Genomic DNA, 15062 nt, shown 5'->3' on the forward strand with positions numbered 1-15062 from the left:
GCTAGAAACTCTGCCCTTGCCACATCACCCTCTTCCATAGGACCGGAGAACAGAGCAATAATGAATCCATTTCATCTCTAATGGCCCCCCCAATACCTGAAGGACCTGGGTTACTCACACAACTCCCATCAAAGTTCAGCTTCTTCCAACCATCTGTTGGAGGGGAGTAAGTCTCAAAAAACTATCGTCTCGTAGATGATGAAGCAGCAATTAGTCCCCAAACCCTGAAAAAGTCTTCGACCATTAAAAGCTGAAAACAGCTTCAAGCTTTTTACCCAATGTGCCACCCCCAATGTTATTGTTTCAACTAAAGCTTCCTTGCATTTTTCTTTACTTTCAAATATTCTATCATTTCTTTCCTTCCAAATGGTCCAAAGTATTGCTGCTCTAGTACACCTCCAAAAAATCCTTCCCCTCCTTGTCTTACCACTGATACCATTAGGGTTGAATAAACCTTCCACCCTATCAAGAGAGGACCACCTGCACCCAAAAAGGGAAGTAAACCAATTCCAAATAAAACTGACAAAAGGGCAAGATATAAGGTGGAAAACAGTCTCACCATTCAATTTACACAAGATACACCAATTAGGGGACAAGCACCAATTTGGTCTTTTCCTTTGAAGTACACAAAGGTATTAATACAACCATGAAAAACTTCCCAACAAAAAGTACTGATTTTAAGGGGAATAGGAGGGCACTAAATTTCTTTAACCAGAAAATGAAGAGAAGATTGTGTAGCAACCATCAAATGTAGAACGGATTTACAAGAAAAAGACCCATCAGAATTAGGACCCCAAATTCTAGAATCTGATCCACCTTCCCCCAAGAAAACTGAATTCAGCAATCCTAACAACTCGGACACTGCAAGAAATTCAGACTCTCTAAGGTTCCTGTTAAATCCAAAGTTCCAATTCAACCCTGGAAGGTGAGAAGGTTGACTTAGGAAATCTGAAATAGGCTTACCCTTGAATTTGGACATATCACAAAGAGAAGGAAATTTCTCACCTAAAAGAGTATCTCCAATCCACACATCCTCCCAAAATCGGATTTTGCTACTAGAAGACAAGTCATACCTAATAAAATTTAGGATTTTAGGGAGAATGTCATGGATGGCCCTTGAGGGAGCAGCCAAGTTAGTCCTATGGAGACATCCAGCATCCCATCCGTTGCTCGACATGCCATGAATGCATGCAACCACTCGGTGCCATAATTTCTCATTTTCATTTGAAAACCTCCGAAGCCATTTGCTAAGCAAAGCCTGATTCTTCAGTCTAACATTACCTATTCCCAAGCCCCCTTCCTCTTTCAATTTCCTCACCTTTTCCCATCTAACCAAATGATCCTTCTTTTTTTTCCCTGACTCCCAGAGAAAATCCCTCATGATTATATCAATTTTCCTCACTATCCCTTGTGGCATCCTAAACACTGACATGTAGTACACTGGGAGATTTGCTAAAGTGGATTTAATTAGGGTTATTCTCCCCCCAATGAGTTATAGTTCCTTTTCCATGTCGCCAAGCGTTTCTCTATCCTTTCCACCATTGGAGACCAAAAACTAGCAGATCTAGGGTTCTCTCCAAGGGGTAAACCCAAGGATTTCATTGGCCACTCACCTTTCTCACAGCCTCGGGAATTTGCCAGAAATCTCACTTCATCCTCTTCAATGCTGACTACAACCAATAAGCTCTTTGACCAATTAATCCTCAAATTAGGCATCCTTACAAAGAGTTTCACAACCAACCTTAGATTTTCCACTCCCTCCCTACTTTCTCCATCACAAAAAATAAGAATATCATCTGCGAACTGTAGATGAGTGACTAAAACATTATCCCTCCCAACTGACCAACCCCTAAATAATTGCACACCGTTTGCTCTTGAAATCAATTTAAGTAGGGCTTCAACAATCAGAGTAAATAGAAAAAGAGAAAGGGGGTCACCCTGCCCAAGCCCACAGAATCCTTCAAAAAAATCTTATACTATCCCATTAACTATTACTGAAAAGTGACTAGTTTGTAGGCATCCCATGATCCATTTAACCACAAGTTTCCAAATCCAAATTTTCTCATAATTTCAATCAAGAAGTTTCAATCCACTAAGTCATAGGCTTTTTCCAAATCTAGTTTGATAGCCATTTCCTTCCTCTTTAATCTCTTTTGAGCCTCCATGCATTCGTTGGCAATTTAGATTTGACCAATAATCTGCCTATCCTGCACAAAGGCCCCTTAAGCTTGAGAAACGATTGGGGATATCACCTTTTTAATCCTCAGAGACAGCACCTTTGCTATCACCTTGTAAATACTAGTGACTAGACTTATTGGCCTGAAATCCCCTGGTTGGTTTGCACTATTCTTCTTTGGGATCAGTGCTAAAAAGTAGAGTTCATTCCCGGACTTATCACCCCTCTCCTATAGAATTCATTAAACACTCTGATTAGATCTCCTTTAATTATGTCCCAACAATCTTGATAAAATGCCATTGTGAAACCATCGGGTCCTGGTGAATTCGATCTATTCATAGAAAAGACTGCTTCCTTAATCTCTCCCCCTTCAAACCTTTTTTTTTCCAGAAATTGGACTTGAGCCTCCTCCTATGCCTCCCAATCAATGCCTTCAATCCTCCACCTCTCAATTAGTGGTCTTCTATAAATTGACCTAAAATTGCTCTGAGAATGTTTTAGCAATCTCATCTTGATTTGTGATCTCATTTTCCCCCACCACTAAAGAGGTAATCATGCACTTCCTTCTCCTTCCATTTGCAATGGCATGGAAAAATTTTGTATTTCCATCACCTTCTTTGATCTATCTCTCTCTTGACTTTTGCTTCTAGCATATTTCCTCTCTCAATAAGGTCTCCCCTAGTTCTTTCTTCAAGTTCCACCTCAGCTCCTTTTCACCTTCACCTAAAGTTCCTTCTACCTCTTTGCTATCTATTGCCTCTATCTGAGAAATCAAATCAACTTTCTTCTCCTCCAATCTCCCAAACTTCTCCCTATTCCACTCCTCCAATCTCTCTCAATAAGGTCTCCCCTAGTTCTTTCTTCAAGTTCCATCTCAGCTCCTTTTCACCTTCACCTAAAGTTCCTTTTACCTCTTTGCTATCTATTGCCTCTATCTGAGAAATCAAATCAACTTTCTTCTCCTCCAATCTCCCAAACTTCTCCCTATTCCACTCCTTGATCTCCTTTTTCAACAATTGAAGCTTCTTTAGGAACTTTTGACCTTCCCACATTGCAGGTGCGGCCAAACTATTCCACCAAACCTTGACTTTCTCTTTAAAATCCATGTGAGTAAGCCACATATTTTCAAATCTGAATGGACTTGAGCCACCATCACTAATTCACTCAAACAAACAAATGGGCCAATGGTCTAGGAGATTCTTGGTAGATTTCTCCCAACAAACCCTGGCCAATGCTCTTCCCAGTCAGGTGAAACTAAAAACCTAGCAAGCTTGGATAGGATAGGGGATGTTTGAAGGTTTGACCAAGTATAGCAGGATTGCCCTAGAGGAATATCTCTTAGCTCAAAAGCTTCAATAAAGGAGTTGAACTTTCTCATACTCAATGTAGTTCTTTGCCTACCCCCGGTTGTCTCACTCACAAACCTAACTACATTGAAATCTCCCCCTAAACACCAAGGTCCACCCCAGAGTCCCCTAATATCCCCAAGCTCCTCCCACAATTTCTTCCTTTCTTTATATAAGTTTGGCCCATAGACATTCGTGAGAACCCATTCAAATCTGTCCTACACACCCTTCAACTTAATAGAAACTGAGAATCCGCCTACCAGTTCTTCCAAACATTGGACTACTTCTCTCCAATTAATATTCCTCTCTCCCCACAAGCTTCTTATCCAACTTCTTGTCTACTTCCTAAATTTTGGATTCTTGAATTAGAACAAAATCCGATCTCTCCTTCCTCAATACCTCTTTGACTACTCTTTTTGTGGCACTTCCTTATCCCCTTACATTCCAACTAATAATCTTCATGATCACATCAAATACTGACCCCAGCCCTCATCTAGCCTATAGACCCCCTCTCCTTCTCCCTCCCCTAGCACTGAACTCCTTATCCCCTTCCACATCACTAATGAGGTTTTTTTTTTCTCAATAACACAGTTCATTAATTATCAACAATTAGAATTACAAAGAGGAAGACAAACTTTCTTATCTTCTAACTTCAGCTTAAGCCCCAAGAAATGAACAGGAGAGAAAGAGAAAAGGGAAAGGAAAAAAACAGATTTAAATTACAACTGTGCCCAGAACATCAACTCCTTGTCCACCCCTTGTTTAGCTAACCCATCAGCAAAAGAATTAGCTGATCTTTTTACCCAACTAATTTTAACTTCCATTTCTCGAACCAGCCATATGAATTTCCTTCTCATATTGCTATATCTCCATAAACCACTATCGTCTTTCTTCAGCCACCCTACCACCACCTCCGAGTCCCCTCCAATTATGAGTTTTCTGAGATTCACCTCTCTAGCTTTCTAGACTCCTTCCAAGACTGCATGAATCTCAGTTCTAAGGGAGCCACCCACTCCAATGGGGCCTGAGAACATGGCAGAAACAACCCCTTTCTCATCCCTAAAAACACCCCAATCCCTGATTGTCCAGGGTTCCCTTTGCTACTTCCATCAAAGTTTAGTTTTATGAAACCCGTACGTGGGGGAGTCCAAGACACACTCATTACTGCTTTAGTCTAGGTACAGCTAGAAATCTCACCCCATTTCCTCAGCATGTCATCCACTGTATAGTCTGTGAATAGCTCTAAGGATTTCATCCACTATACAACCCTTATATGGATCAAGGCCCTCAGATCTTCAGCACTTCTTCAGAGAAGATTCTGGAGTTTCTCTCTTCCCATAAAGATACATCACTAATGAGTTTTTCAACTTCATTTAGCTTCCTTCTCCTCTTGCCCCCTTTTCTTTACTTACTTTCTTTTGAGGTTCCTTTTCTTCTTTTTTTTTCCACTTTCAACCCCTTTTTATCAACCAAATCCACCACCGGTCCTTTGCACTCTGATCTTCTTGGCTTCTTTTCTCTCGCCTCCTTTTCTTTCTTCCCCTTGACTAAATCCCTCCCAACCTCCTCGTCACTCTCACCTTCTTGGGATTGAATCCTTTTAGTGGTTCTTTTTCCCAATCTGTATCCATCCCCCTATCAGCCCCTGCTCCTTCCTCAAACTTATGCCTCCTTTCACCCCCAGCCTCAGACACACCCACCCACCCCTCCTTTCTCTCCCATTATCTCTCTCACACCAACTTCATCCCCTAATCCCCTACTCATCTCTCCTCTGGCAGATTCATGGGCAAATCGTGGCCTTGGATGGGATCTGAAGAGACTGTAGGACCAACAAAATACATATTAGCATCAAAACCTAAACCAACAGAGTTGTCGAGGTTACTAGAAGGCTGAGAAGAAAGTATGACATGTGTTTTAGTAACAGGAGTTCCGGTGCCTCTCCAAACCCCCAAATTCAGTTCTAACTAGTTGGGAAGGCTTCGAAGGAGTATTTGACTTGGCCATCTCAGAACTTGTACCCCCACCAAGAATATGCTTTGTAACCTCCTGGTTCCCCTGCTAAAATGCAAACTTATCATCTTGCTCCTGTCTCTCGCCTGGAATGAGTTCCCTTGGATACCTCTATCCCCTCCTGATAAATTGGAATATCCTTCAAACCACTAACTGGTGTTAGTCGCAAATCACCATCTCTGTTCGTAGTTGAGTGAAATACATCTCCACTTTGTGATCTCCTATTATTAATTGCAGCCTCCTTTTCATCAAAAACGGAGACAATGTGAAGGTCATCCCAACTCTCCACGCTGACCTAAACAGTGTCTTCAGAACTTCTGCTGCTAGAATCATCTTCAGAAGAAAAGTAGTCGTCTGATGCTTCACAGTCAACCCACTAATACTCTACATCGCCGTCCTTCCAATCTGCCTTAGTCCTTTCATAGCGAGGGTTAGGCCTGTTGCGACTTTGCCCACTGCAACTGCAAAGACTCCGAACCAGTTCGACTATCTTGGGTCGATGGGGAAGATGATAGATCGTGAGTACAGTCCCCCATCGCCTTACTAAAGACCTCGCATATGCCCTTTAAGTCATCACGTGGGAGAGAATTAAAAACTGGTTCGGCCCAGGAACAGCATTTGGCCCATCCTTTTTAACCCTGCTTTTTAAGACTTGGTTTAGTCTTCAGGTTGACCGACCGGTGAAACTCAAAAATATTTGAATAGCCCATTTTTAATGGAAAATTGGAGCCAAACAGATTAAAGTCCGAAGGTCCACCTTCTAAAACAGAGCCGACATAGCACTACTGGTCTTCCATAATTTCTTGTCCATCTGGCAATCTTTTGGACATGTAACCATCGTCTCCTACCTCCTTATCTTTCTCCCACAGCAACGTTTCAACTTCCATCACTAACCAAACTCTCCGCCACCGCCCGCCAGAGAAGATCTCGACTGATCTTGGTACCGGCTGCGGATTAGAGCCCTTTACCTTGATCTTTGCGACTTGAAGAGAAGACAGATTCACTGCTATAAGCGACCCTCCACAAAGTACTGCCACTTGGGAGAAAACCTCCTGCTTCCATAGATTGAACGGAAGCCCAATCAATTTTACTTGAATGGCCTCCACATCCTCCAACACAAACTCATTGCAGGAAGGGTTCCAGTTCTGCAACAAGGCCCAACCTTCCTGTGTCTGTATTTTTGTTGTGACCTCAAGAGAGCGGCCAAGATCCAAAATGCCTGCCTTCTTCTCAAATGGAATCAAGAATGCTTGTTCTATCTCCAGAAGCGTCTTCATGACATCAACTAGAACACCATTCCAGTCTACCACTTCCTCTTTGAATATTATGTTTATGTATTTTAATTTTAGATAGTAGGTTTTTTAAAACATTTAATTTATAATTTAAGTTTATATTTTTTATTAATATTATGTTTAATATTTTTTTTATTCTTTTGAATTTTTTGGCTTTTCTGAATTTTTTTAATTTTTCGCTTTTTTTGTATTTTGCGCCTTGCTTAAAATGACGTGTGCCTCACCTTGCACCTCAGGCGCAAATTGACCTCTGTGCCTTTTTTGCGCCTTGTGCTTTTAATACACTGGATGTAAGACACACCAAAAGAAAGACTGAGAACACCCCCCCTTCATACATTGGCTAGTCTTCAGGATCAAGCATCTCATCCTACCCATCATTGTCCTCATCCCAAACTTTTTCCTCTTTTCGTCTCATATTCTTCTTCATTTTCTCCTCCCTTTTACTCATTTCAAATTTTTCAAAAGCTCTTCTAGTGAACTCTCCACCTCCCCATAAGAATAGCCCTAAACTCCCACTAGACGCAAGACCAACCAAAAGAAAGCCTGAGAACTGTTGGGACAGTTTTGTATGCCCTTAGCTTCAATCAGAATGATGTACTTTATGAGTTTATTGTATATGAATAAAAGTGCATATTTGATTCATGTTCCCTTGGTATGTTTCTGTGTAATACCCTTAAACTGGACACTTAATGAGGCTCGTGTTAGTTTAGAATGTTCACAGCCAATGGGTCGGTCTGGGGAGACCTATCCTGATAAGGCTGACACTGTTGTAGCACCAAGTCGGTTGGGGTGGTCTGTCTCAGCTGCCAGGGTGAAACCCTAGGCACATACAGTGTAGGATTAATTGAATCTTTGAACTGGACCAGATTTCCAGTATTGCCCTGGACCTTGGAGATTAATGGGCAAAACTAGAAAGTTACACCCGACCCCTAGACTCGATTATGATATTGCACTAAGTGTCGGATTGGGCTGTATTTGATGTACCAATCAGTGAGATCCTTAGCAGGAGTCAAAACCTGGGTATGTTGGGACAATCTGAGAATTCATCTGAGTGGGTGATCATAGTGACAGGACCAGCCCCTTTGACGGACAAAGGTAATGATCGGGGATGCACTCTCACTAATGGAAACCAAGACTGTGGCAGCCGATTTCAATCGTTGGGATTTGTTTTGCAAAGTAATTTTATATGAAATATAAGAGTATATATATTATGGTTTCTAAACTGTTTGCAAAAGGTTTTAATTCCCCGGATCCATATAAGTAGAGAGTGCAACACTATTCCTTGTAGCCGAGGGAGAGGTCCTCTCTTGTCGGGCAGTGTATGATCATTATGGGCTGAGAGGTTAAGTGTAAGACCATTGAGGATAATACCTGATGGGCTAATATTGCATCTTCCCACAGCCCCTGGGTGTTACAAGGTGGCTTGGCCCAGGGACCACTTAGGGTAAGTGTTGGGCCCATATATCCCATTTGATGGGTTTCAGTGGGTGCACTGTCCATAACAGTGTATTCGGTCAGACCTTGTAACAAAGGCTGGGCCGAACCCATGTGGCTGATGTGTAGATCAATGCTTGTCCCATGCCATACAAGGAAGCCCAACTGGGCAGTAGTTAGGAAGGTTAAGTGAGCACACAATCTTAATGGGCCTAAAGCCCATTTCGAACTGGACTTATTTAATAAGTTAAATATGGGCAAATTCTGAGATGGGTCAGTAGATAGGATACGGTCTTAACCCTATCCACTTAGAGAGTCCAAATCTGAATATGATTCAGATCTAGAAACCTCCTAATGAGATTAGGAGAAGGCTGATCTAATCTACAGATAAGATAAGGGTTTATCCTTATCACCTAAAGAGAGGTCTGATCCAAATACAATTTGGATCAACAGCTCTTAATTGGATTAGGAGCTGATCTTTTGGGGTTACAAAAGAAAGAGGGGGCGACAGCCTTTAGAAGAATCACATAATCAGATCCTCTTCAGAGCTGAAATCACAGAAAAAAGATTTCTGCAATCCCTGCAAAGATCTTTCTTGTCGCCTCCTTCCTGTAGCCGCCAGACATCCAGTTCGATCTCCAGTTGTGGGAGAAGTCAAGATTCGATCTTGACATCAGTTCTTTGAGAAATAATTGATAGGAAGATGTGCTCACGTGCCATCCTGTTGTTTCTTGTGAAGGATATAATTCTTGGAGAAGAATACTGTTGATTCTGCTCCATCCTACACTGCGTCATCTTCAGTGGGAGCAGTCTTTGGATCCTTCCTTGGGCGTGAACACCTTCGTTGGGAGATATTATTTATCCATATCAAGTATAATCCTCTCCTACTCCTTTTGGTTCAGATCTGGTTCAAGATTGATCATTGAAAATATGATTTTCTAAATAGGGAATGCGATTCCCAGTTGAAAGGGAGAGAAAAATTTTTGAAATTCACCCCTTTATTCCACAAGATTTGGGCGTCCATACGATGGATCTCTCATCCCTTCAAGAACACCCCCCCCCTTCATACATTGGCTAGTCTTCAGGGGATCAAGCATCTCGTCCTACCCATCATTGTCCTCATCCCAAACTTTTTCCTCAGTTCGTCTCATATTCTTCTTCATTTTCTCCTCCCTTTTAATCATTTCAAATTTTTCAAAAGCTCTTCTAGTGAACTCTCCACCTCCCCCATAAGAATAGCCCTAAATTCCCACTAGCATGATCTCCCTTGTCCTTCTTATCCCCTGACCCTGGTCTAACCTCTCTCTTCTTTTGTCAAGGTCAACACTATTTCCCCTTTGACAACTTGAAGCCCCCCCCCCCTCATCACCCTTTTCTTAGTTACCCCGCATGACTAATTGCAAGGGGTTTGTCTTCTTTTCCTAGTAATAAACTCCTTTTTGCTGATCAGGGCACGTGATTATCATCAAATACCATGTAGAAATAACATTTGAATATAGTATGGACATTATTTATGGGTAAAGTTTCAGGAACAAATATGCAAGTAACACACAAGAAGAGCCCCCCCTCCTCCATTCTCCCCTTTAACACAATTAATCACTTGGAACTATGATGGGAAACCTTCTTATGGTGGTAGTGTTATTGATAGATGAATAGAGGAGCAGAAAGTGTCTATGAAAAGGACAACCACATGAATAATTAATTTGGAGCAACTGAGGCTTTGATTGATTCCATGTTGATAGTTTAAAATCAATAGGAGTTGCCTATGCTTTTTCCATCAGGTAACATGCCCAATTACTTTTTGTGCAAATGGCAATTCTTACAGGTAATATATTTGTGCACAAGTTATGAAGTATGAAATGATGGTGCAATTATGATAACATAATCCTTCACAAAGATGCTGTCATTTTTTTCTCACTCCCCATCTTGTCAACAAAAAATATGTTCTTTACCAAGCAATAATAGTACAATAACTAGTACATCTAAGCATGTTCAAGAGTATTATTTGAGTGCCCATTGGCCCTATCCTTTACCAGATGTTCGAGAAAATAGTAAACAAGACAGAACTATCAGTTGTCACCAGCAATATTACCAAAGAATATGAAAAAGATGTCCTTACCTGGATCCCATCGGGTAGGTTCATCGAAGAAAGCATCAATACTGCATCTTGACTAAAATTTATCTCTATTCTCCATCGCTTTGGAGCTATCTGCATGACAAAGCAATGCACAATCTGATAATAAGATGTAGAATGACATTGCATTTGTTATTCATCTTTTTCTTTTCATATTTTTCTTGTTCTTTTTTCTCCTTTCTGTTTAAACTTTAATCCAAGTAGAAATTTAAATGTCTAATGCCAGCTGTAACTTCATAAAAAGATCAAGTAATAGAAAATGTTAGAATCTATACCCAACAGAAGAACAAATTATTAGCCACCATTTCAAGCCACGGATGATAACACTACCAACTAGGCAATAAGGTGAAATCACTATGGATTATGAGATAGAGGACTCGACAAGATCCTAGATGAATTTTCTGAATGAGTAAAAAGACAGCATACAGAACATAAGCATAAAATTGGGCATTGATACCCAAGATAATGTCCCAGATCATTTACTGCTAAGAAAATGAACAAAAATCAAAAAACAATAGACCAAGATGCATTATCTGGACAACAATCTAAAGAAAAAAATCGCCGTTATTAAGATATGCAGCAGTAAGATAATTACACAATAAACTATTTCAGTAACTGAAACCTAGAAACTAGAAAATATCATATTAAAACATGCGCAATGACATAAGGATCCTTTGTCATTTAATATCGTAGTGGAAAAGATACTGGTGGTTATGATCTACTGAAGGTACGATTAGTCTGCTTTGGCATTTTTGCTGCCTAGCTGTCAGTCCAGACTGGTACTTCTATGACTCTATGTTTAGTTGTTTACAGAAAACATCAATAGAGATTTGAGACTTCATTGTTACAAGTTACAAGGTCTCAAATCAATGCACACACTAGGCTTTGACAAGGATAAAGGTGGAGGATTCCCATGCTATCATAAACTAGATGCAAGATGGCACAGATGGCTCATGGTAGGGATTATCATGGGCCGGTCCAGGTAGGCCAGACTTGGCACCTATTTTAAGGGTATAGCCTAAGCCCGAGCCCAGCCCAGGCTGGACTGTGGGGCCTATGGCATTAAATGACAATTTAATTATTTATGAAATCTTAAACTATATGATATGTAATACATGAAAAAATCAGTGTTTTAAAAGGCATGGGAGGGCCTCCAGGCAAGGCGCTCCCAAAACGCACCTGAGGCGTACGCCCCTCCTGCGCTTTTTTTTCTGTACACCTCATGCACATCTTATATAAAAAGACAGAAAAAAAAGGAAAAGAAAGGAAAGGAAAAGAAAGGGAAGGGAAAGAAAAAGAAAGAGAAGGAAAAAAAGAGAAAAGGAAAGAAAAGAAAAGGAGATCCCCCCTTACTCTCCATCCTCCTCCTAACCCCCCTCCTCTTAAGGAGGAAGCCTCCTTGTGTTCCGGAGGCTTACGCCTCTTGCATTATGAACTACGCCTCACGCCTCTAGGTAGTGGACCGCTTCACATAACGCCTCCGCGTTTTAAAACATTGGAAAAAATATTACATAGGCCCAAGCTGGGCTGGGCTGGGCTTGGCTTAGTTTTGGGCCTAAGACACAAAAAAATAGGGCATTTGCTTCAACATATGGTTGTCTCTCCTTATATAGGTGAAGGCAAGGCCACTTCACACTCAACTTTGATTTTAGCAGCCTAGGCAATCTGAGACCCTCCAGTATTAGGGGAGTGTTTAGAAATGCAAAGGGGTTCATCATCAGTTCATCACTTTTTTCTCTGGCCCTATAGCAGTAGGGGATTCAGTTAATGCAGAAATTCAGGCAGTGTTACAAGGAGCTCAATTTTCCAAAGAACTGAACTGTGCAGCTTTTAATTGAAGGTGATTCCAAGCTGGTGATCCAGTGGTTAAAAGAGCCAGAAACAGCCTGGTCCTACGAGGGGATTTTATGAAGATTCAGATGGCTAACGACAAACATGTCTGTCTATTTCCAACGTTAAAGAAAATCTGCAAATGGATCAGCAGACTCACTAGCTAAATAAGGAGTGCATAGGAAGCAGATGTTTTGGGCCAAGCCATAATTCTCTACTTCGATCTGGCTGCATCTCACGCCTCTTTTGGGAACCTTCTCTGTTTATCTCTTATAACTCTATTAATAAAACTTCTCAGTATTCATCAAAAAAATATTAGTGAGTGTAGTTCCAAGTGCCACATTGCTTAGGATTTAGAATGAAGGCCTTGCCTTCATCTATATAAGGAGAGACAACCCTAGAGAACAAGTTATTCTCTCATGTGTGAGCTGACTCGTGAGTTGATTCACATGTCAAATCATAAATGTTTATAATATATATTAAAAATTTTATATAAAATATTTAACATCAGATAAAATAAAATGTGTAAATATGTAATAGTAAAAATGTTACGTATATTATAATATAAATGTATGTATGCACTGTGGGACAGACCAGGCCTGGCTAGGCTTCAAGTGTTAGGCCCAAGCTCAGCCTAGGTCAAGAATGATTGCTCCTTGCCCATTGAGTCCAAGGTATCAGTAAAAATCACTGATTACAGTTTTAGATAAATTCCTTGTCAAGAGAAAGAAGAAGTAGGTGAAGAGCTTCAGTAGTAAAGAAGAAGATAGGAGAAGAAAAGGAGTGGGATGCTGAACAGTCAACTTAAAAAACATAATCAATTGGGCCTAAAGCCCAATAACTTCCTAACTTAACAACTTAAAAATAAAAGATAAATAACTGAGCCCAATAACTAGAATTCAGCCCAACTCAACACTCCCCCTCAAGTTGGGAGTAAATGTCACACATTCCCAACTTGCGTAGGTCATGCTCCAGCTTGTTCTTTGCAACACCTTTTGTGAGAACATCGGCAAGTTGCAAGTCGGAAGCAATGTATGGGAGACAAACTTCTCCAGAAGTCACCCTTTCTCTGATGAAATGTCTATCCACTTCAATGTGCATTGTCCAGTCATGCCGAACTAGATTATGGGCAATGTTAATTGCTGCCTGATTATCATAGTACAGCATCGTAGGTTCTTCTGCCTTTACACCAATCTCTCCTAACAAGGAATGGATCCAGAGAAGTTTTGAAACTCCATGTGCCATAGCCCTGTATTCAGCTTCTGCACTTGATCTTGCACCACTATCTGTTTCTTACTTTTCCACGAGACTAGGTACTCCTGAAGTAGATCTCCTGTCGTCAAGGCATCATGCCCAATCAGCATCTGTATAAGCCTCTAACTTCAACTGTCCATGATCAGCAAATAGTATGCCTTTGCCTGGGTGTCCCTTCAGATAAGCAAGAATCCTGTCAACAGCCTCCCAATGCTGGACTCGCGGGGCATGCATGTATTGACTCACCACACTCACTGCATAGGAGATGTCTAGTCTTGTCATACACAAATATAGCAGCCGCCCCACAAATGTCCTTTACCTTCTGATGCATTAATTCTGTGATTCCAATCAATAAGAGTATTGATTGCCTTTGTTCCAAGCTTCCATGTTTCTTGTAGAAGATCCAGAACATACTTCATCATCACAGCATTTACCCCAACTTGTCTTTAATCTTCATCCTATCCTTCCACCTATCCCACCACCCCTCACCCTCTTACCACACCCTCCTCTCTGTTTTTTCAAATCCCTTACCCGCCTCTTGTCTAGTTTTTCCTTTTCAATCAGCCCCTTCTTCTTAGACTTGTCTGGGCCTAAATGCGAAACTTTCAGCCCCAACTTCTCAGCCCACTTCCTTAGCGTTAACTCCTCATCAGATTCACCCTCCCCTTGATCCTCAACTTCTTTCTCTCTATCTTCTACCATCCTTGTTTTCCTGCCATCATCCTCTCTGCTATCCCCCACAACATCAGTTGTTGCAACCTTCCCCACCACATCCCTACCTCCCCCGGCAGTCTGGGCACCTACAATGCAACTCTTTTCAAAATTGATTTTCAAATTAGAAACACTTTCAAAATTTCTAATCATCACCTTTAACCTTCTCACCTTCTCAATCTCCACCTTCTAACTACACCTTCTCTATCAGCCTTAGAGATTAAACGACTAAGCACATCAGCAACTAAGGTGAAAAGAAAAGGTAAGAGAGGGTCCCCCTGCCTAATACCCTTACTAGCTGAGAAGAAATCCTTCACCACTTCGTTCACCAGGATTGAATAGTGACAGAAACTAACACAACCTAAATTCCAATTACACCACTTTTCACCAAACCCACAGTTTCTAAAGACTTCACCAAGGAACTTCCAGTCCACCATGTCGTAAGCCTTTTCAATATCCAACTTACACACAAAGCCTTTCCTATTAGATCTCCGCAAATCCTCCACATTTTCTTTGGCAATCAAAATTTTGTCAATTATTTGTCTTCATTGTACAAAGGCCCCTTGGGCTTGGTTGACTAAGGAGGGGATAACTTCTTTAAGCCTCAGAGATAAAACCTTAGCTAGAATTTTGTAGATTCTCGTCACCAAGCTAATTGGTCTGAAATCCTTCGGATGACTAGCATCAGCTTTCTTAGGGACTAGGGCCAAGAAAGTGGCATTGACACCCCTGCTCACTATATGATTGCCTACAAATTCCTTAAAAAAACCTCAACCAAATCATTCTTCAGTACTTCCCAACAATCTTGGTAAAATGCCATTGTAAATCCATCCGATCTGGGTGCCTTAGATCTATCCACCTGAAACACTGCCTTC

General features: G+C 41.1%; 1 protein-coding gene across 1 annotated transcript in view; it reads right to left on the bottom strand.

Annotated features, from left to right (window-relative positions):
- The window catches only part of RRP4 (ribosomal RNA processing 4), a 33683-nt gene that overhangs the window by 11254 nt on the left and 7367 nt on the right, over positions 1-15062 (bottom strand). The window contains exon 4 of the mRNA XM_088950580.1: positions 10378-10467. Within this exon, the coding sequence (XP_088806706.1) occupies positions 10378-10467 (90 nt within the window). The remainder of the gene's footprint in view (positions 1-10377; positions 10468-15062) is intronic.

This window comes from Nelumbo lutea, chromosome 1, assembly GCF_056320005.1.
Source record: "Nelumbo lutea isolate HS-2025 chromosome 1, American lotus-T2T, whole genome shotgun sequence".
Taxonomy (NCBI): domain Eukaryota; kingdom Viridiplantae; phylum Streptophyta; class Magnoliopsida; order Proteales; family Nelumbonaceae; genus Nelumbo; species Nelumbo lutea.